This window comes from Myotis brandtii, unplaced genomic scaffold (assembly GCF_000412655.1).
Source record: "Myotis brandtii unplaced genomic scaffold, ASM41265v1 scaffold2790, whole genome shotgun sequence".
NCBI lineage: Eukaryota > Metazoa > Chordata > Mammalia > Chiroptera > Vespertilionidae > Myotis > Myotis brandtii.
In genome coordinates this window covers 452,849-475,787 of record NW_005360642.1, presented here as the reverse complement: position 1 = coordinate 475,787, position 22,939 = coordinate 452,849, and the positions used below count along the sequence as shown (strand labels likewise).

General features: G+C 34.6%; 1 protein-coding gene across 2 annotated transcripts in view; it reads right to left on the bottom strand.

Annotated features, from left to right (window-relative positions):
• Positions 1–6: 6 nt before the first annotated feature.
• LCA5 (Leber congenital amaurosis 5) overlaps positions 7–22,939 on the bottom strand; it is a 39,588-nt gene continuing 16,655 nt past the window's right edge. The window contains exons 2-8 of one of the 2 annotated variants that reach the window (XM_014541785.1): positions 20,889–21,268; positions 15,576–16,105; positions 7,364–7,501; positions 6,212–6,308; positions 5,321–5,460; positions 2,270–2,402; positions 7–839 (exon numbers count right to left, since the gene is read on the bottom strand). In XM_014541785.1, coding sequence (XP_014397271.1) covers positions 7,406–7,501; positions 15,576–16,105; positions 20,889–21,078 — 816 coding nt within the window. In that variant the 5' untranslated portion in view covers positions 21,079–21,268 and the 3' untranslated portion in view covers positions 7–839; positions 2,270–2,402; positions 5,321–5,460; positions 6,212–6,308; positions 7,364–7,405. The remainder of the gene's footprint in view (positions 840–2,269; positions 2,403–5,320; positions 5,461–6,211; positions 6,309–7,363; positions 7,502–15,575; positions 16,106–20,888; positions 21,269–22,939) is intronic. The other variant, XM_014541786.1, reaches the window with a different exon arrangement.

Genomic DNA, 22,939 nt, shown 5'->3' with positions numbered 1-22,939 from the left:
AGTTACTCATCTCAGTGCTTCTTCAATTTCATCTTCTACAGAATCAACTGGCTTATGGTTTGCCTTTTTTAATCTGTGTCTGTTTGGATTAAAACCTCTTCCTTCACTGAGGAAAAAGTCATCTTCATCAAGTTCTCCACCCCTGCTGCTTTTGTCCCCAGGGAGAACATTTAAAGGGTCAGAGTCTCCCTTGTTGGCAGCAAGAGAACTCCGGTCACTGCTTTTAGAGGACCCGGTGCTGCTGGCACTGGTACCAAATAGCTGTTCCATCAGACTGGCTTTTTTCTCTCTTCTTGTGGTTAAATCTGCACTGCCTTTACTACTAAGTTTCTCTATACTGTTTCTTTGGAAATCCAAAAGGCTACTTTTTTGGCTAAATGGACTGGACTTCCTTGTGTTTGCAAATGAAGGCACATAGCTGCCAAATGCAAGCTCATTTGGAGAGAGTGGGCTCCTGATACTTCCTGGAGTCTGACCATCTCCTTTTGCAGTTAAAACACTGATGTCTTGTAAATGATGCCCATTAAAGAATCTCTCTAAGGAGTCAGAGAACAGGTATGGTTTGGGGCTTCTCTTTGGGGAGTGCAGTTTAGATTCCAAATCAGGTAGCAACGGCAGAGAAGGACATTTTAGATTCAGAGTCTCTTGTTCCCTGCTGATTTCCTTCAGTTTAGCAAGCAGCAGTTCTCTCTTTAGTCTGTCTTCTTCCTCTTCATCAATATTTTGAATTTGGTACATTTCCACTTGGTATCTTCCAGTTTCCAATGCTGGCTTTTCTTCTATCTCCAGCATAGATGCCTTTTCTTTTTGCTTTTTAGCAAGTTCTTCTCTTTCCCATTCTGTATGAAATCAAATTTTAAAACTGAAATTTATAACAGTCAATATTTTTAAATGTAAAACCTCAACTCTCATCTTTTACAAAACAACAGTCTTTATTTAATTTGGGCATTATCAGTATATTGAAAATGGACACCATAAGGAGGGTGGTGGGATGGATGGGGAAGACTTATCTTAAACTTAAAAAATGGATGTCATATCCTGAGACAGATACATCACTTACGTAATATTCTGACAGAAGATGCATTAACCTGAATCTAATTAAGAGAAAGCTTCAGATAAACTACAAATGAACATTCTATTTTTTAAAAAATGGGTCTGTATTCATCAGTAGTATCAATCTCATGAAATATTTTTAAAAATGCTATGAAGGACAATACTGTGTCAGCTGATAAAACGAATGTAGACAGCAGATTAGAGAAATGGATTGTATCAAAGTAAAATTTACTGAGGTTGAAAACTATACTGGAATGAAATGATATTAAGAGACTGTCCTTATTTTGGAGAAAAACAGTTCTTTGGCTATTGTTACTTTGCTATAATTTTGAAATGATTTCCAGGTAAACAAATTAAAAATATTAACATATGTAAGAACGGCAAACATTCTTACTGATGTAAGAAATCATTCCATATGAACTCCAGGAAAAATATAAGTCAAAAAGGACAAAGAAAAGTGACAGTCTATTACTTTATTCCTTTTCCTGGTACCTAGAAAGGAATGAACAGAACACCTAATTGTCTATTCTATAGTTTAACATGTGAAAGCATAATCCTTTCTGGATTAGCCAATAGTGATGTAAAAATAGCTTCTATTCAACTGTTACATTGTTTTAAATCCATACACTAATTTAAGTAACAATTACCAGTACTCACAATTTTATGTTCCATTAACTTTAAGAGGGGAAAAAAGGATTTCTCTGTAAGCGGCTACTACATAATAAAATACAATCAAAGGATTAGCCTCATCTATACCTTTAAGACCTTTTATCCAGAGGGAAATAATTTTATTCCTGAGCATCATGTATAGTATCTGAAATCATGTGGGTTGGTTCACTAAACTTCCACACTAATGGTTGAACATGTTAAAGATTAACTTACTAAAATCAATGAAAAATTATAGGAATATATTCAGGACCTCACAATTCATTAATTTTAATGCTTGGGCTAGTCTACACACTAGACTAGAGAGTTTCAAGGTCAAGACAATAAAGCGGTTGTACTTCAGTCATATCTTAATCAAACTTTAATTAATATACAAGTAAATTCTTTCCCTTCGCCTGAATTTTTGAAGGTAACTTTGTCATTATTCCCTACCACTGTATTAATCTTTTCTTGTTCTGTATATCCAACTCACTCTTCAGCTGGAAGACATTAGGGGATATTAGCCCTTTCCCAAGGGATGCTGACTCATCACTTGCTTAAACAAACTCACCATCCTCCAGCTTCTCAACCTCTTGTTTTACAACATGGCTTCTTTGATCTTTAACAAAATTTTCTTCTCTTTCCTCAACTGGGTTTAGAATCCCTGCTTCTTCATGCTCATCTTTCTCTTGAGATTTCAGGTCCTATTACACATTGTTTAAAAAAAAAGGAGAGGTTACTTAAATATTGTAGATTTATCTCCCATTAAGCGTGATACCAACTGAGAAATTAAAGCAAGTTTTTCAGTAAGTCAGAAGTAACATCCTTTGAAAGATGCTGCAAAAGCACACAGGTTTATTTCTTACTTTAAAGAAGCATTTATAAGCTATACTGTAAAAAATCAATAAAACATATTTTTAAAAAAAGCATTTATAAGCTATATCAAAACCAATCCTATATAATAAAAGACTAATATGCAAATTGTCCCCTTGGGAGTTTGACTGACCGCGACCTCGCTATGATGTGTGCTGACCACCAGGGGGCGGCGCGGCATGAAGGTCCCAATTGGCCCCGATCACCGGCCAGGCCTACGGACCCTACCCATGCACAAATTTCATGCACCGAGCCTCTAGTACAGTGGTTCTCAACCTTCTGGCCCTTTAAATACAGTTCCTCAATGTTGTGACCCAACCATAAAATTATTTTCGTTGCTACTTCATAACTGTAATGTTGCTACTGTTATGAATCATAATGTAAATATCTGATATGCAGGATGGTCTTAGGCGACCCCTGTGAAAGGGTCATTCGACCGCCAAAGGGGTCGCGACCCACAGGTTGAGAACCGCTGCTCTTATAAGTCAATACCCTACATAAAATTCTGAAGAAACAAGTTTCAGAAATATCCTTGCTTTGTACATTTCACAACAAAATCTGATTAATTCAGTTAACCAGAAAAGCTATTAACTAAATATAAAGGCCATCAGAGATGGTGCTGAATTATAACACAGGCAGAGATAATTACTGACTCAAGTTTATGTTAAGATTTGAGTCTCACCTATACCTTTAGGCCCAAAGCCTTCAGTTAATAAATTTGTAATATTTAAATCAAATAAAAATATCAACTTAAATTCCTAGTTTCTGATGCCCCTTTCAGGTGTGTAATTTTTCTTAAGAGTAAAATGTCTATTAGTATTTTTAGTAGACTTGTGTTAGTTGAGTACTGTCCCCTAGTATCCATCTTCCCCTCCTCCCTTTTAGTTACAAAATACTTGAGTTTTAGCAGAGAACAGGGCTGCTTAACTGGAGACTACACTGAGTAGCCTCCCTTGCAGCTAGACAGGACCAATAAGGTAGGAGTGGAAGTACTATGTATACAACTTCTGATCACATGTATAAAAGCAAAAGCTGCTTGCCCTTTACTTCCTTATTCCTCCTTCTCATAGGGGTGGTGAGCCATTTTCAAGCATAAAAGAGTTTTAGCAGAGAACAGGGCTGCTTAACTGGAGACTACACTGAGTAGCCTCCCTTGCAGCTAGACAGGACCAATAAGGTAGGAGTGGAAGTACTATGTATACAACTTCTGATCACATGTATAAAAGCAAAAGCTGCTTGCCCTTTACTTCCTTATTCCTCCTTCTCATAGGGGTGGTGAGCCATTTTCAAGCATAGAGAAGAGAACTACACTCTTTAAGATGGAAGAGCAGTAAGACAAAGGATGAAATAAAGCTGTCTACCTATTCTGGACCCCTCATTGACCTTCACTCTATCTGAGCCATTGTATTCTGAGTCTCTTTCTAAAAGCAACTTGGCCTGTACTTTAACTTCCTTCCATTTGCTGAGGCCCTTTAAAAGTGTTAGGATCAGTCTTAAAGAGCTTCATAAACTTCATTATTAGTTATTACAACAACCCTAAAAGGTAACACACCCCCATTGTATAAATTAGGAAATTGCAACTCCAAGAAGCCATACAACTCAAATGTCAGAACCAGAATTTAACTAAAAAGCAGTGTTAATTCCAAGGCTATCCTCTTTTCACTATATCAAGTTGCTGTTCCTGCTACTCAATCTTCTAAACACCAAATATTTTTATTCTCTTTAAGTTAAGAATTATGGTTTGGCTCAGCGGATAGAGCGTTGGCCTGCAGACTAAAGGGTTCTGGGTTTGATTCCAGTCAAGAGCACATGCCCAGGTTGCGGGCTCGATCCCCAGTAGGGGGTGTGCAGGAGGCAGCCAATCAAAGATTCTCTCTCATCATTGATGTTTCTATATCTCTCTCCCTTCCTCTCTGAAATCAATGTTTAAAAAAGAATTACTTTGTTATTCCATATTTTACCCTTTTGAAAAGAAAAATTAACATGATGTCTAGTCTCAATGATAGAGCTAACTTGTCTAAATTGTAAAACAAAATAAAAAACTAGAGTATTCATAGGAACAAAGTTCATCCTTTCAAGAAGAGATCTCAGGGTCACGGGAAAACTTACAAAAGGCCCAAAAATAAAGGATTATGTAAAATATGATGGCTCTCTGCTACATGTTTCCTTTGGATTTCAAACTAAAGAGAAAAACCTCTTAGAGAAAAGTACCTTCTGGTATTCAGAACGTTAAGTCCTATGAAATGAAGGTCCAACACAGACCCACGGAATGTCACTCTAATTTGAATGGTATAAAGTCAGATTCATGGCAATTACTTTGCTCAGCTTTCATCTAACTTCCAACATTCTATTACATAGAAGGCCCCCCAAATTAAATGCAGTCAAATTCTAATAAATCATTTGAAAGCTACTATAATTTGCTTTTAAACATAAAAACAAGGATTTTGAGGGACTATTTTGGTACACACAAGGTAAGGCACTTGGTAAATTTTTCTTCCCTTCTACTTCCAACCCAGATGGTACAATCAACCTTTCTGAAGCATCTGAAAGATGCAATGTGAACTAAGAGTCAATCCACAGCAATTTAATAAAATATACATGTATATGTTATCTGTCTCTTTGAAAGGCGAGTTGCATATTTACAGATGTAGCATTAGTGTCACTGCTGAAATTTAAAAACGTTTGATTTTGTGTTGTAGGAATAACTTCAAACCCTGAATTGGGTATCCAATCATACTGCTAAACTCACCAAAGGAAGAAGTTCGGGTTCCCATTTGTTTTCATAACACATAGCTGTTTGTGGAATAATAGGCGATTCTTCCAGCGTGAAGTCTTCACTGGTTTGCACTCCTTTTGTACACTGGTATGTAAAATCACTCTGGCATGCAGCTTGAAACACCATGAAAATTATAAAAGACTTTTTCTAATTGTATTAAACAGTGCTAAGATATATGGAATTCAGCTCGTATGTATATTTACCATCTAAATGAGATAATGCATATTTTGCTCAGCTCCAAGACTACTCACATTAATATTTTTGTTTCTAGGATTTACTGGCAATTACATAACTTGCGAACAATTCTGACAGGTAAATCCTATTAAAGCATTTTCAAAATTTATGTTTTTAACTTTTTGTAATTTACAGAAGAGGGAAATTATACCTTTATTTTAAAAAAGATAAATGTATTTGCATAACAATAACAAAATATTTAGGAATGAAATGACTGCTTTAAAATACTTTGGGGAAAAGTAATACAATTAGTAAAATGTATAACTGTTAAAGTTAGGGGATATGTAAGTAAAGGTTCATTATACTATAATATCGAATTAGTAAAACGTACAGCTGTTAACATGAGGTGATACGTAAATAAAGGTTCATTACATTATAATATCTAGTTTGGGGTATGCTTGTAAAGAAAATTTTTTATAAGTTATGTAAAATATAACTTGTGAACTCAGAAAAACTTTATAAAGTTGAAAGAATTTCTGAAAACTATTTAATATTAAACTAGTCAGTAGTTTAAAGGAAACTTAAATTTTATTTCAATGAAGTTCTTTCCCCTTTGCCTTCCTTCTATTTCAGAATTTATTTTATTACTAACAGCTACCACATGTTTTTCAACAATAATCGCTACTATACCATTTTTTCTTGATATTTGTTCTCTTTCTTTCTTTAGAGAAGACTTTGGTAGACGATTAGAATATATGTTTTTTATATCCAGTTCTCTCTCCTTTTCCTGAAAACAAACCCAATACGATTAAGGACATATATTCTCAGTTTAAAACAAAAATCCTCATGTTGTCAATTGGTACTTTACTTACCAATTGGAATATCTAGTTCAGCTTCCCTTTATAACTACCTAACTATAGGAAGGAATGTCTCTAGGACCTTCAGGTTAGGGTAGAGCAATGATTCTCCCTACAAAATCCAGTATGTAATAGCAGTTAAAAAAATGAGAGAAAATAAGGCAAAATTAATTTTCTACACATTCCTACCTGATAGAGCTAGTATTGTCCTACCTAAACTGTCTTCCAGGCTCAGCAACAGAGACAAGGAATTTAATTAGTGTCTCTCAAATGTGAGTTATAAATTATTAAGTTAAAAATTAGATCTTTTTTTTATAAAAAGAAAAGTATTCTTGTTCATTTTGGGACTATAGCCTTCTCTGATAATTTGATTAAAAGAGTAAAAATTCTATGCAAGGTAATGTCTAAACACTAAATTTTGCACATTTCAACCCATCAATGAGCTCAGGAGAGAATGGAAAGAATACCTGTTTTAACGAAGTAACTAATTCGAATATTTCCTCTAAAAACTATGAAAATGAAAGGGCATTACTTAAAAAATAACTTTAAAAATAATTAAGCATGGGGTTATCTGAGGAAGAACACTGAATTATTCAACCATGTGACAGAAAAACTCTAGTTTCCATAATTTTCTTCCAGGATTTTATAACTTAAATAAGTTATGTCAAAAATGAAACATTGAATACAGTAATGATATATGTTTTTATTGATTTCAGAGAGAGAGACAGAAACATCAATGATGGAGGATTGGCTGCCTCCTGCACCCGGGGCATGTGTCCCAACCAGGGATCGAACCAAGACCTCCTAGTTCATGGGTCAAGCTCAACCACTGAGCCACGGTGGCTGGACAACAAACCTTGTCTCTATAAGTGCTGAAGATGATATTGGAATTTTGTAAATTATACTGTACCACTGTATAAAATATTAAGTTTTCATCTAATAAATATTATAGGTTGAATATAATGATTTAAAATAAAATGCTTACCTTTAACTTATGATGCAGTTGTTGTAGCTCCTTTTGAAGAACTTAATTTTCATCATGAGCATCATATGCCCTTTTCTTTTCAGCAAGCAACTGTCGTTGGAAACTGTTACTACTCAGTTCAAGGTTTTTTGATAGTTCCTATGATATGTGTACACATTTTAAAAAGTGTTTAAAAATAATTCAACAATAAAACAATGCACTTAGCATCAAAGTGATTTTTTTTAGCAGTACTGTACAAGACATGGAAACCAAGCTGAGATTAGTGTTCATAAACAAAATAAGCTATAAAATAGACTGACCAACAATTTAATACTTAGCTATTATTCCTTTCTTTGCTTTTCACAATGATTTATAAATAATTTCTTAAGCATTTGTCTGAAGCATACATGAAAAGTGATTTAAGTTGGGAGCAAAAGAAAGTTTAAAGGATGTGATGAGAATCATTGGCCAAACAGATACGAAGACAACTGTAATTACACAGCACTATTCAAGGTACAGAGATTACCTTGCAAAATATTTTAAATAAAAACAATGGGCAGTTCCATGTTCTTCAACATGTTTCATGAAGTTTATGAAAGAATTTATGTTAAAACATTTTCTTTTAGGTAATGTTAGCATCATGGTGGCTTGAGTCATTCCTTTTTTCTCTCCCTTTGGACTTACAACTAATCAGACATCCATAATGAAACAAAAGTGCTTCTCTGCCCAGCACACCAGGAAACTCAAGAGATCCATCCATCTGTACACCCAAAAGTGGGTGGACTGGGTCTCAGAGAAGGCTGTAGAGCCAGAGAGGGGCAGCAGAGGTAGGCCAGCATAACCTTTCTGGCAGAGGCAGTGAAGGTAGTGAATGGAAAGGTCTGCCCTGCTGTGCATGCTGCAGCTGGAGAAACCCGTTGCTCTAAGAAGAGACCAGACTCACTAGGTGGATGAAAAGGAAAGGGAAGAGGCAGACAAAGAGAGTTGAAGGAATATGTTTCCTCCTGTAGGCAACAGGATACTGGGAAAAGATCCACCCATAAACCTCTGAGGATCCCCCTATATGGGCACACCTAAAGCCACATAACCTCCCCAATAGCTTTTAATTTTTTTTAATAAAAGAAAGGTTCCTAATTAAGAACCTATTGAACTGTTAGAATCAAAGTGAACAAAGGTGTTCACTATGTCAAATGCAGCAGCAGAGGGACTTTTCATCAGACAATGAAAAATTATGATAATATCACAAAAAGAAAATGACAATATTCTAGTGACCAAAATATGGAATATTGTGATATCACTGATAAAGAATTCAAAATGATTGTTATGAAGAAAATCCAACAAACTCTAAGAAGACTCAGATAGGCAATACAATGACTTTGGGATAAAACGGATGAAAGTACTTTACCAAAGATACTGAAATTCTAAAAGAACCAAAAATTCTGAAGCTAGAGAATTCAATAACAGTTATGAATGCATTACAAAGCACTAGAAATAGAGCAAATCAGATGGGAAAGAGAACTAAGGTATGAAGAAACCCTATAAGAACTGTTAGACTGCATTAAAAGAGCCACCACAAAATTAATGGGTGAACCAAAAGAAGAGGAAAAAGGGAGCAGAGACTTATTTAAAGACATAATAGCTGAGAAATTCCCAAACCTGAGACAGGAACTGCACATTCAAGTCCGTGAAGCTAATATGACACCATATTATCTCAACACAAAAAGACCTTCTCTAAGTCACATTATATTAAAACTGTCAAAAGTTAAGATGCAAGAAAAAAGTGTCATTGCCCTTTCTGTCTGTCTGTTTGTGGAAGACAAGATTGAATGGGGGAATACAGGAGGGAAAAAAAAGGAAAAAAAAACACACAAAAAAACACACAGACAAGATTGAATGGGGGAATACAGGAGGGAAAAAAAAGGAAAAAAAACACACACAAAAACAAACAAAAAACTGTCAAAAGTTAATGACAGAGTATTTTAAAGGCAACCGGAGGGAGGCGGGGGTTCCCAGTAGGCTATCAGTCAATTGCTAGCAGAAATGCTACAGGCCAAGAGAATGAAAAGACATATTCAAGAGACTGAAAGACTAAAATTGCCAGCCAAGAATACTCCATCTAGCAAAGTTACCCTTCAGATATGAAGGAGAAATAAGGCTTTGGCAAACATACGAGCTCTTCAAGTTGAAATGAAAAAAAAAACGGGGGTTCCCAGTAGGCTATCAGTCAATTGCTAGCAGAAATGCTACAGGCCAAGAGAATGAAAAGACATATTCAAGAGACTGAAAGACTAAAATTGCCAGCCAAGAATACTCCATCTAGCAAAGTTACCCTTCAGATATGAAGGAGAAATAAGGCTTTGGCAAACATAGGAGCTCTTCAAGTTGAAATGAAAAAAAAACCAAAAACACACACACAAAAGTACACAAAACTCTGATTAAGGTGATAGAATTAGAAAACTATAACTTTTTAAAAATAGTATACTAAACAATTATAGCATAAAGTTTAACTACAGCTACTAAAACTTGGTAACAAAATCACAGCATAAAAAGATAATTTGTGACATAAAAAATATGAGGGGAGGATAAAAAGATGAAACATTTATAAGTGAATAAAAACAAATTGCTATCAGCAGAAAAAGGACTATTTTACCTTTGGGATGTTTTATGTAAACCTCACTGTAACCACAAAGCAAATACCTAAACCAGAGATATGTAACATAAAAAAAGTGGGGAGACTGAGCAACTCACCATGGAAAACCACCAAACTTACAAAGGTAGACAGAATCAGATGAAAAGACAAAATAACCAGAAAGCAAAAGGTAAAATGGTGATAGTAAATCCTTACATATCAATAATCAATTTAAATATAAATGTATTGAATTTATCCATCAAAAAGTACAGAGTGGGTGGATAAGTAAAAAAACAAGACCCTACTATATGCTGCCAACAGGAGACTTATTTTAGCTCTGAAAACACAGACAGACTCAAGTGAAAGGATGGCATATGATATTCCAAGCAAATGGAAATCAGAAGACGGCAGCTATCCTTATATCAGACAAAACAGACGTCAAGCCAAAAGGGTAACATGAGGCCAAGAAGATCATTATATAATGATAAAGGAGTCAATACATCAAGAAGATGTATCAATCAATCATAAATATTATATGTTCCAAATGCCCAAGCATTGAAATATATTAAGCAAATAATAATGAATTTTAACAGAGAAAAAGACAATACAGTAATACTAGGAGACTTTAATACCCTACTATCAGCAATGAATAGACTGGCCAGGCAGAAAATCAATAAGTAAATGTTGGCATTGAACCACATTTTAGAACAACTGAACTTAAGAGATATAACAGAACATGCCATTCAACAGCAACAGAATACACATCCTCAAGTGCACATAAAACATCCTCCAGGAAAGATCATATAATTGAACAAAACAAATCCAAGCATATTTAAGACTGAAATCATACCAACTATATTTTCTAGCCAAAATGGCAAGAAACTGATTTCAAAATAAAAAAAATGAGAGGATCTACAAATCTAAGTGGAAACTAAACAACACACTTTAGACAACTATTGAGTCAAAGAAAAAAAGGGAAGTAAAAAATTATCTCAAAAAAAATTTATCTTTTAAACAAATACAAATGGAAATACAAGCCAAATCTTATGGTATGCAATAAAAGCAGCTCTGAAAGAAAACTTTATGGCAATAAATGCATACATTAAGAATTTAGAAAGACCTTAAATAAGCAACCTAACTTTACACCTCAATGGACTAGACAAAAAACAAATTAATCCCAAAGTTGCACAAAGAAGGAAAAAATAAAGATCTGGGAAATGTAGCAGAAACAAAGGGAGGAAACCAAAATGAGAAGACAAAGAAACATGTCCCAAATGAAAGAATAGGACACAAGTCCACAAAAAGAACTAAACAAAAAGGAGAAAAGCAATACAGAGTTCAAAACACTGGTTACAAGGATGCTCAATTAACTTAGGGAAAGAATACATGAACTTAGAACCTCAACAAAGAGATAAAAACCATTAAAGAACCAGTCAAAAATGAAGAATACAGTAACAGAAATGAGAATATATTGGGGAAGGGAAACAACAACAGATTAGATGAAAGAGGACTGAATCAGCTAACTGTAACATGGTAGCAGAAAGCACCCAATCAGAAGCAAAAAGAAATAATAATTGGAAAAAATAATGAAGATAGTTTAAGGAAACTCTGGGACATAAAGGATACCAACATTTGCATTACAAGGGTACCAGAAAGACAAGAGAGAGAGCAAGGGATTGAAAACTTATTTGAAGAAATAATGACCAAAATTTCCCTAACCTGGCTAAGAAAATAGACATACAAGTCCAAGAAGTTCAAAAAGGCCCACATGAAACATATGAGTAAAATGCCAAAGCAAGAATATTAAAAGTAGCAAGAGAAAAACAATTATTTATATACAAGGGAACTCCCATAAGACTATCAGCAGATTTTTCAATACAAACTGCAGATGAGAAGGTACTGGCAGAACCAAGATTACCGTACTAGCATGGCTATGATTTAGAATAGAAAGGGAGATAAGGAGTTTTCCAGACAAGAAAAGGATAAAGGAGTCTGTCACCACTAAACCAGTATTACAAGAAATGTTAAAGGAACTTCTTTAAGTACTTACGAAAGATACAAAATATGAATAATATAGGAAAAAATTTCTCACTGAAAAAGACACTTGGTAACCAGTAGATTAACCAACTACAAAGCTAATACAAAGGTTAAGAGGCAAAGTGGGAAGATCATGTGTAATGAGAACAACAAATTAAGGGACACACACAAAAGAAGTAAAAAAATAATAACAAACACATAAATGGAGAGGAGGTGAATAAAACATATAGTGATTTCAACTGAAAATAGACAGAAATAAACATAGCTTGGTATATGAAGCACATGATAACCACAAACCAAAAATCTACAAGAAATAGAAGGAATCCAAACACAACAGAACAGAAAGTCATCAACATACAAGAGAATAAGAAAGGAAGGAGAACTACAAAAACAATCAGAAAACAATGAACAAAATGGCAAAAGTACATACCTATCACAAATTACTTTAAATGTAAATGGATTAAATGTTCCAACCAAAAGGCACAGGGTAGTTAAATGGATCAAAAAACAAGACCCATACTTATACTGCCTACTAGAGACCCACTTCAGATTGCAAGACACACCAAGACTGAAAATAAAGGACTGAAATAGTTATTTCATGCAAATGAAAGTGAAAAAAGCTGGGGTAGCTATACTTGTAGTAGGAAAAATAGACTTTAAAACATGGGCTGTTCAAACAGATAAAGAAGGGCATTTCATAATGATAAAGGGGCCATTTCAACAAGAGGATATAACTCTTGTAAACATCTACACACCCAACGTAGGAGCACCTAAATACAGGATGTCCCCCAAAAATGTATACACACTTAGAATAATTATTGATTTCAATGGGTTAAGTCTGAAAAGAAACATCAACTGCACTATCAACTGTTAAGTGTGTACACATTTTGGGGGGACACCCTGTATATAAAGCAAATATTGAGGGACATAAAGGGAGAGATCAACAATAGTCACAGTAGAGGACTTGAACACCCCACTGATTTCAATGGGTAGATTATCTAGAAGGAAAAATCAACTACAAAACGTCATCTTAAATGACACATTCGACCATACAAACTTAATTGATACTTTTAAACATTTCACCCCAAAGCAGCAGAATATACATTCTTTTCAAGTGCATTTTCAAGGATAGACCACATGTTGGGCCACAAAACAAATGTCAATATTTAAGAAGATTTAAATCATATTAAACATCTTCTCTGATCATAATGGTATGAAATTAAAAATCAAGTATAAGGAGAAAACTGAAAAACACACTAAACACATGGAACTGAATAACATGATACTAAACAATGAATGGTTTAGTAACGAGATCAAGGAAGAACTAAAAATACCTTGAGACAATGAAAATGAAAACATAATGACCCAAAATGTATAGGACATAGCTAAAATAGTTCTAAGAAGGAAATATACAGCAAGACACATCTACTTCAAGAAAAAAAAATCTCAAACAATCTAACCTTACACCTAAAGGAATTAGAAAAAGAACAAACTTTGCCCAAAATGAGTAGTGGAAGGAAATAATAAAAATCAGATTGGAGCCCTGACTGGTTTGGCTCAGTGGGTAGAATGTCGGCCTGTGAACTCAGGGGTCCCAGGTTCGATTCCCGTCAAGGGCATGTACCTTGGTTGCGGGTACATCCCCAATAGGGGGTGTGCAGGAGGCAGCTGATCGATGTTTCTTTCTCATCAATGTTTCTAATTCTCTATCCCTCTCCCTTCCACTCTGTAAAAAAATCAATAAAATATATTTTTTTAAAAATCAGATTGGAAATAACAAAATAGAGTAAAAAAAAAAAATCAAGAAAACCTAGTATTGATTCTCCCAAAACAAACAAATTTGACAAACTTTACCCAGATTAATCAAGAAAAATGAGGGGCCAAATAAATAAAATCAGAAATAAAATAGGAGAAGTGACAACTGATATCACAGAAATACAAAAGACTATAAGGAAATAATAGGAAACAATTATCTGCCAACAAATTTTACAACCTAGATCAAGTATGTCAAACTCTACAGCCCCAAGTTTGACCTACTTGACCTAGATGAAGTGAACAAATTCCTCAAAACATACAATGTTCAAAGGCTGAATCAGGAAGAAACAGGTAATCTGAATAGGCCAATAACTACTATCAAAATCAAATCCTTAATATACAAACTCCCAACAAAGAAAGCCCTGGATCAGATGGCTTCACAGGAGAATTTTTACCAAAGGTTCAAAGGGAAATTAATACCTATCCTTCTCAAACTACTCCAAAAAGTGAAGATGAGGGAAGGCTTCCAAACTCATTTTATGAGGCCAGCATTACCCTAACACCAAAACCACAAAAAAGAAAATTATGTCAATATCCCTGATGAACATAGATGCAAATATCCTCAACAAAGTATTAGCAAACAAAACTGAGCAATACATTAAAAATGTCATACACCTAGATCAAGTGAGATTTATTCCCAGGATGCAAGACTGATTCAGTATCCTCAAATCAATTAATGTGTTGCACCACATGAACAAACTGAAGCTTAAAAATTATATGATATTAATAGATGCAGAAAAGGTATTTGACAAAATCTAACTTCCATTTATGATTTTAAAAAATACCCTTTCAGCCATGTATTAAATACATTGCAAAAAGTTAATTCATTTACAGTTCTGACTTGTCCTTCCTCAGACAGCTCTCTCAGCAGGCATTATTCCCATACCTTTTCCTTACCTTTGTTTTCCAAACTGTGTGGCAATTCTTAGCAATTCTAAGTCCTAACTCAGGGCTTCTGTTTGATATGTTATTGCTAGAAGGTAGTATCTATGATAATATAAGCACAATATGCTAATTAGACTGGACTTCCTTCCATCCTTCTGGACGAAGCCAGGGCTGCGAGGGATGCCCAGATCTCGGGTGCCTGCAGGTGGCCAGAGGGAAGCCCAGGTCCTGGGTGCTAGAGGGAAGCTGGTGCCCGCAGCCAAGGGGAAGGAAGGCCTATTCTTGCATGAATTTCATGCATCGGGCCTCTAGTCTAATGTAAGTTCCCTGTGTAACAGTGATGGGATAGTACCATTTTCCTCTTTCATTTCAAGAAAAAAAATTTTATAAAGATCTGCTGTATTCTCAGACTAATAACTCAACATTCTTCCACCTACCTCTCATATCAGTTTTCATTTTGGGGAGTAGAGGCACACCTGCCCAAAAGATGTCTTTCAGAAATGTTGAGAGGAGTAAAAACAGAACGTATGTGGCATTTCCTATACAATGGCTCCAAAATGTCAGTTTCATACACTACAGCTATTATATAGTATTTTCAATTTAGAGAAACAATCAGATAACCAAATACTGTATTTCCCCCAAATTACTATGACCCACAGAATTAAACATTCATCTATTAACATGTGGCCCTTAATCTTTTGCATCTTTCTCTTAAATATATAAGGTTAAATTTTTCCTAATTTCTTACTGAGAAGATAATACTAAAAAAGTCTTCAAATGATGAACTGCAATAAGCAATCTTAATAGAGCACATTAAATATCCAATGAAAAATAATACAACATAGTTAGAAGCTGTAGAAATTTTACCTTAATTTTTCTCTCAGTGTCATCTAATTTTAACTCTGCTGCAACTAGTTTCTTTGCCAAATCATCTCGCTCAGGTAGGTGTCTAGCTTCAGAGATCATTTTCAGTTTCTTTAAGGAAAATTTTGTCTTAAACAGTTCACCTTCTGCATCTTTCACCTTTTTCTCAGTTGCCCGTTCTTTCTCCTGAGATTTTCGTAAGCGTTCTTTGAGTGCTGTGATCTCATTGTTATGACGAGTAATAAGTTGTGATATTTCATTTTCTGTATCTTCAAACTTATTCAGGGCTTTCTCCTGTCTGTATTGAAGCCTTTTCAAAGCCTTATTTTCTTTTAGCTGCTCAGCTAACTTGATGTGGAGTTCAGTCACTTCATTCTGCAATTCACTGATTTTTAGCAGTCTTGCAGAAAGAACCCGTTTTGTAACGAGATCAATATCTTTCCGAAGTGGCTCCCTATTCAGGCTCTGGGAGCGAAATCCCACTCGGACTTCCTTTCTGTTTGATGGACCCTTAGGACTTGGTTTCTTAGGGGCTAAAAAATAAACAGTAATATTGTAAAGTGAAAAAAGCTGTACCAAATATATTATTTTTCATTCTAACAAGTGGATCCATAATATTATTTAGTTATTTTGTTCCTTAAAATCTAATTTTACAATATTTAGTTATTTAGAGCTCTTAATATAATGTTTTTATTAAGAAAGGTTTGGAATCTTTTAAAGAAAGTTAAAGAATAATCTGATCCATAAAAATGATATAACAATAGTTTATAAGGAATTGTTTGACATTAATTTAAAGAATGGTAATATCAGCATTTACATTTTTAACTTTATAAGAAGATGACAAGTCAGAAATTCAAACATGGGCTTCATGAGCATTAGCATGGTGCCTAATAAACACTGGACAAAACTGTGATATTCAAGTCATTTGTGCCAAGGTATTCGAAATAGGAAAATGTAAGTTTTCTCTAAATTAATTAGAATTCTGCTTTTTTATTTGGTGAAGAGGATGACAACATGTTGAACAGTGAGAAGATTTGGGTTTGTAACTAAGACTTACCACCTAATAACTCCTTGGTCAGTTCAATAAACCTTCCCAGATCTATTTTCCCCACCCACAGAATGAGGATAATACCACATAATTATGCTGTTTTGAAGATTAAATGAAGTATGCTTGTAAAACAAAGTTCTCCACAAATATTCTCTGCCAGTAATAAGAACTTAATCCCATTTATTAGTGACTGAAAATGAAAAAATACTTCAGCAGTACAGATGTGATTCTAAATGCTTTCTCAGGGGCTTTCTTTTGGGTGATGCTCATATAAAAAACATCTGACATAATTTGAGAACAAGATAAAAACTAAATACTACATTCTAAAAATATAAGGATATGAAATCCTTAAAGTATACATATTAGAGATCCCAACATATCACAGAAATCTGTAATGTTGTTATTTTTATAAAAGTTCACTAAACTTAGGCCTCCTTATACAGAACACCTTCCCTTTTAAAGAGGCGCTGGATATTTGTCACAGTTAAGAATAATGAACTTTAATCTCCAAGGTGACTGCATTTTTTCAAGAAGAAAATGCATTCCAGAGTAAAAAAACAACAAAACCCCCCTTAAAAATCCAACCTTTTGTTACCCATCTCACCAGCCAGGAAGACCCTGATTCCATTATGTAAATAAGCAAAGATTAACAAGTAGCATTTACAATTTAACATTATAAAGTTTCATTAAAAAGATTATAAAGAAAGTGTTTGCATACATACTAATTTGGGATTCCAGCTCTAATAATGCTTAAATACATCAAAGGAAGTGGTAATAAAAAGAAATAAAGGAAAAGCTACTTGCAATTTCGAAACTATACAATATTGTAGTCACTAGCCACATGCGGCTACTGAGAAATGGGAAGTATGGGTGGTACAAACTGAAATATGCCATAGCTGTGAAATGTAGCCTGGAATTAAGCCACTTCTGCCTTTGAAAAGAATGTAGAATATTCCACATACAATGTTTTATATTAACTGTATTTTGGATATGCTGGGTTAAATAAAATATATTAAAATTAAGTTCACCTTTTTAAAATGTGAGTTATTAGACAATATACAATTATATGTATGGCTTGCATTTGTGATTTGCATTATATTTCCATTGGACAGCAATGCTCCAATTTTAAATTGGAGAGTCCATCATTTCAAGGTTCTTGCTTTTCTAACATACCAAGTTAACAGAGAGCTGGTGTCTATACGCTATTATGGAATATGTACTCAGCTCCTGGAAGGACAGAAACTTTATACATAAAAATGATTGTACAAAAGATGAACTTTAATAATTCCAAATCTCTGGTTTTTATGTATAACGTTATATTGCTCAGCAAACAAGATTTCCTATAAATAGAAACTTGTTTTATTTCAAAGTTGAAGCCTATGTAAAAATCAGAATAAAAACTTTCTACTAACATTTTACTTCAAGTATTCAGTCAGATGGAAAGGGCTTCTACAACCAACTTTTGACATACTAAAAATCTGAACATTTACTTTTAGCATATTCTATTTATATGACTACAAAGTGATTAGCAAAAGTATACTTAACCTGAAGTAAAAAATACCAGCTTTCATCTACCTTTTTTATTTTCATTTTTGAAACTACCAAGATCAAATGTAGTGTTAACAGGTCTGAGAATCTGACTGACTCCCATATCATTCTTCATCTGCACCATAAGTCACCACCAAAAGAAGGGTGGGGAAATAATGATTTTTTTCTTCGTCCAGGAGTTAAAAATAAAATATGACATTGAAAAAACATATAATAAGGGAAAACTATGTATCTACCAAAATCCCAATATATTTTACTGATAAAAGAAGTAGAATAAATGTGTAATATACAAACATGCATGTCCTAAACTATTCTTAATTTTATCATTATATATCCAACTTCTGATAGAGCAGTTTTATATCTACACTAATAAAAGAGAAACATGCAAATTGGTGTCACTCCGCTATGCCCACCAGCCAATCAGAGCAACTATGCAAATTAACCCAACAAAGATGGCGATTAATTTGCATACGCAGGCGCAAAGCGAAGACTGAAGGCTCTGGCCGGAGTGAAGACTGACGACTGAAGCCTGAAGCCTCGCTGCGGCCAGACCAAAGGCCTGGGTCCCGGGTGCCGGAAAAACACTGGTGCCGGCAGCCAGGGGAAGAAAGGCCTATTGCACGAATCTCTTCGTGCAACAGGCCTCTAGTTTTAAAATAATAAAATATGCTGAAAAAGGAGAAAGGAAAGAATTGCTATCAAACATGCAAACCCAGCCCTACCCAGTTTGGCTCAGTGGATAGCGAGTTGGCCCGAGGACTGAAGGTCCTGGGTTCCATTCCAGTAAAGGGTACATGCCGGGGTTGCAGGCTTGATCCTCAGTAGGGGCCGTGCAGGAAGCAGCCAATCAATGATTCTTTCTCATCATTGATGTTTCTCTTTTTCTCTCTCCCTTCCTCTCTGAAGTCAATAAAAGTAAATTAAAAAACAAAACACCCCAAAACATGCAAACCCACAAATTCAAGTGTTCAAAATGCTGTAGTTTAGGTACATGCCCTTGACCGGGAATTGGACCCGTGACCCTTTGGTGCATGGGTCCAATGCTCTACATTGAGCCACACCTGCCAGGGCCAAGAAACTGTTTTAATCATATTTGTTCTTTTCTTAGTTTAGTCTACACTGGTGATTGCAACGTTAACCAAGGGAAATTAACTTAGTGTTTAAGGGAAGGTATAAGTTTAGTCCTATTGTTAGATCTAATGTAATTAAACTACCACAGGTTTTAATTCAGAAGACAATGCAAAGCAGAAAACTGCAAGTCAGAGGGAAGACAATAATTGAAATTTTTATAGGTGATGTTAGAACTTTTTCACAGCTTTTTCTCAATTATCTTCTCAAATAAGATAAGGCTTAAGAAGTTCCGACTCCTTAATTGGGTGGCCTCCAAAACACTCTGGGGGAGGACTGAACAATCCAAATATTCCTACCAATAATTCCTTAGGTATATAAATTATTTCTTGGGAATAAATACACATTTCTCAAGGTTCAACCCTAAGGTCTGTTTGTTCTTAATTATGTAGAGCAAAAGTTTAATATCAGGTAATGATCTCAACCACAAAATCAAAACAAGGAGGCACACACTGAAATGGCTAGAGGAAGAGACTAAGATCCTGCAGAAGGAAAAAAAAAAAACAAGGGAAGGAGGGAGGAAGGGAAAGAACAAAGGATGGGTGAGCACCCAATTGTTAAAAATATGAACATCTCTGAGAAGCTAAATCTGGGGTCCATGAAAGGGTTGTTTTTGAAAGAAACATGTGTTCTTATTGCTTTTAAAAAGCAAATATTATTTTTTCAAAGTAAAAATTTATATAGGTAATTTTAATTATACCCCTGCCTAAATCTTTTCAATGGCTATTCTCCCACAGAAACAATCAATATATTGCATAGGATTCAAGGTGTTTCATGACCTGGCTACTGTTTTCCTTTTCAGATTCCAATGTCACCACTCCTTGCCTTGCAATCTCAATTCTCACCATTCTAAGCTACTGCTGTTACATCTGTGCTGCATTTATTAGCACAGACTATAACCACCTCACTTAGCTCATTTTTATGGTGTACTTGTAGTCCTTACACATTTTGTTACTAAGTATACATTGGGGTTTTCTTGACCAGGGATTTTTTAAAATGAAGAGTTTCTATAATATTATCTAGTCAAATGTGTATTAATACTAGTTCCAGACTAGTAACACTTTAATAAGAAAACTTATTTATAATTATTAATCTTGTTTCCATTATAACACAGTTTAATAGAAAACTGAATGGTGATCTCAAGTCTGAACTTTTGCAGTAGCACTATATTACCCTGGGGAAGTAATTTTACTCAAATCTAAAATGCCTCTTAACCACTTTATATCGATGCTTTTCACAACTTCTTCAAACTGAAGACAAAAGTACAAACATTTTGATTTTTTTTTTGCCTTTATAGTACCTCTAAAACTCCAAAATAAGCATTTATTTAGGAAGAAAACAAAATGAAGAGCCTTAATTATGGTTCTTTCTTCTGTATATATTATGACTTTGAATATAACAAAAGCTAATACAGTGCCATAAGCACCATTTATATAAATTTACAAAAATATAATCTATTCAAACTGTAAACAGCCCATTTCCATGCATATATTAATAAACATATTAATAGAAGAGTTTTATTCATGCAAGCTTTCCTTAAGTCCTTAAAATGAGTCTTCTAGGTCTACTGGACTCTCTTACAAAATGCTTACCTTGGTGATGGACTTCGCTATCCGAAAACTGTCTTTTAGAATTTTTTTTCTTACTATGTGAGGAGGGATTGACCAGCGATGACCGGCCAGAAGACTGTGGTGTAGTTTCAACATCAGATGAACAATAATAGTAATGGTGTTTATCTGCCTTATTTTCTTGGTCAGTGTCTGGACTTTCTCTTTCCCCCATGATTTTGAAAAAAAGTCTCTATTCACATAATTTCACAGATTCCTTTGTCCAGAAAAATCCATGACAAGCCTGAAGAGAAATTTTTTAGTCTTTAGATCCTGGTGAAAATATTCACGTCTGTGCAATCTGCTTTCTCTATGTATCTGTAGTCCACAATTCACATTAGCAACCAGAAGAAACACTTTTTCCCCTACAATTAAGGAAGGGGGAGGAAAACTCATTATATTTTGTGAAATACATTTTTATAGTTAATTACCATGATAGATACTAAAAGCAAAATAATATACTACTTACAGTTTTCAAGAGGCTATAATATAATCATCTATATTTTCACACATAGATATTTACAGTATTTGAAGAAAAGACAAACTGTCATACTCATGATAGAGAACATGTAAAATGCCTGACATATAATTGCTTCTGGATAAATATTAATTGTATTTGACCCCCTTGAATATTAAGATTTGTACTAAATGCAAATGCTGATTTTTATGAGGTGAATAATGATCAAATAACCAGTTGTTTTCTTTGGAGGGGTAGTAAAGAACAAGCCTACTAATAAGAACCAGGAAAAATATCTAAAATTGACTACATAAAAATGTAAAACTGAAGTATGTAAATGTTAATCAAATTAAAACACTTGAAAAACATTTGCAACATGACAGAAAAATGGTTACCATTATTAACACGTAAGAAAATACTCATACCACCTTATTAGAAAAATAGAAGCCCAAAAGTTAAATGGGCAAAAACATGTTAAGACCCATATCAGGCAATACAAATGATAGGCACATAAAAATATTCCACCTCAAATACCTTTTTAAACCTATCAAATTATCAAAGATTTTTCAAAACACTTGATGCTGCTATCAAAATCCACAGAATTTTTTGGAAAAATGTTGGCAAGATAAAACTTTAATTATGCTTTTAACCTTAGATCCAATAATTTTATTCCCAGATACCAATAACCCTAAAAATAGGGGAAAAGTTATGTGAAATGTTTATTTTTTTATTTTATTTTATTTTTTAAAGTATATTTTATTGATTTTTCACAGAGAAGAAGGGAGAGGGATAGAGAGTTAGAAACATCGATCAGCTGACTCCTGCACACTCCCCACTGGGGATGTGCCTGCAACCAAGGTACATGCCCTTGACCAGAATCGAACCTGGGACCTTTGAGTCCGCAGGCTGATGCTCTATCCACTGAGCCAAACCCGTCAGGGATTATGTGAAATGTTTAATGAAATACATTAAAAAAGGGGTGGGGGCGCCCCTGGCAGGGCTTTTCAGTTGGTTGGAGCATTTCACGTGTGTACCAAAAGGTTGAGGGTTTGATGTTTCTCTCTCTCCCCATTCTTCTTTCAAATCAATAAAAATATATACTTGGGTCGGGATTTAAAAAAAAAAAAAAGGAAACAACTTAAATGTCTAACCACCGTACTATAATTAAGAACAATATTGTACACACATGTCAGAATGGCTATCATCAATGAATCAACAAACAACAAGTACTCGTGAAGATGTGGAGATGAGGTAACTCTTGTGCACTGTTGGTGGGAATGCAGATTGCTGTAGCCACTGTGGAGTTAACTCAAAAAAATTAAAATGGAACTACCTTATGACCCAGCAATTCCACTTTTGGGAATTAAGCCAAAGAAACCTGAAACACTAATTCCAAAGAACATGTGTACCCCTAAGTTCACTGCAGTGTATTTAAAATAGCTGAGATCTAGAAGCAGCCCAGTAGATCCATCAGTAGATGAGTGGATAAAAAAGCTGTGGTACATTTACACAATGGAATCCTCCCCTGCCATAAAAAGGAAGAAAATTTTATCCTTGGTGACAGCATGGATGGACCTGG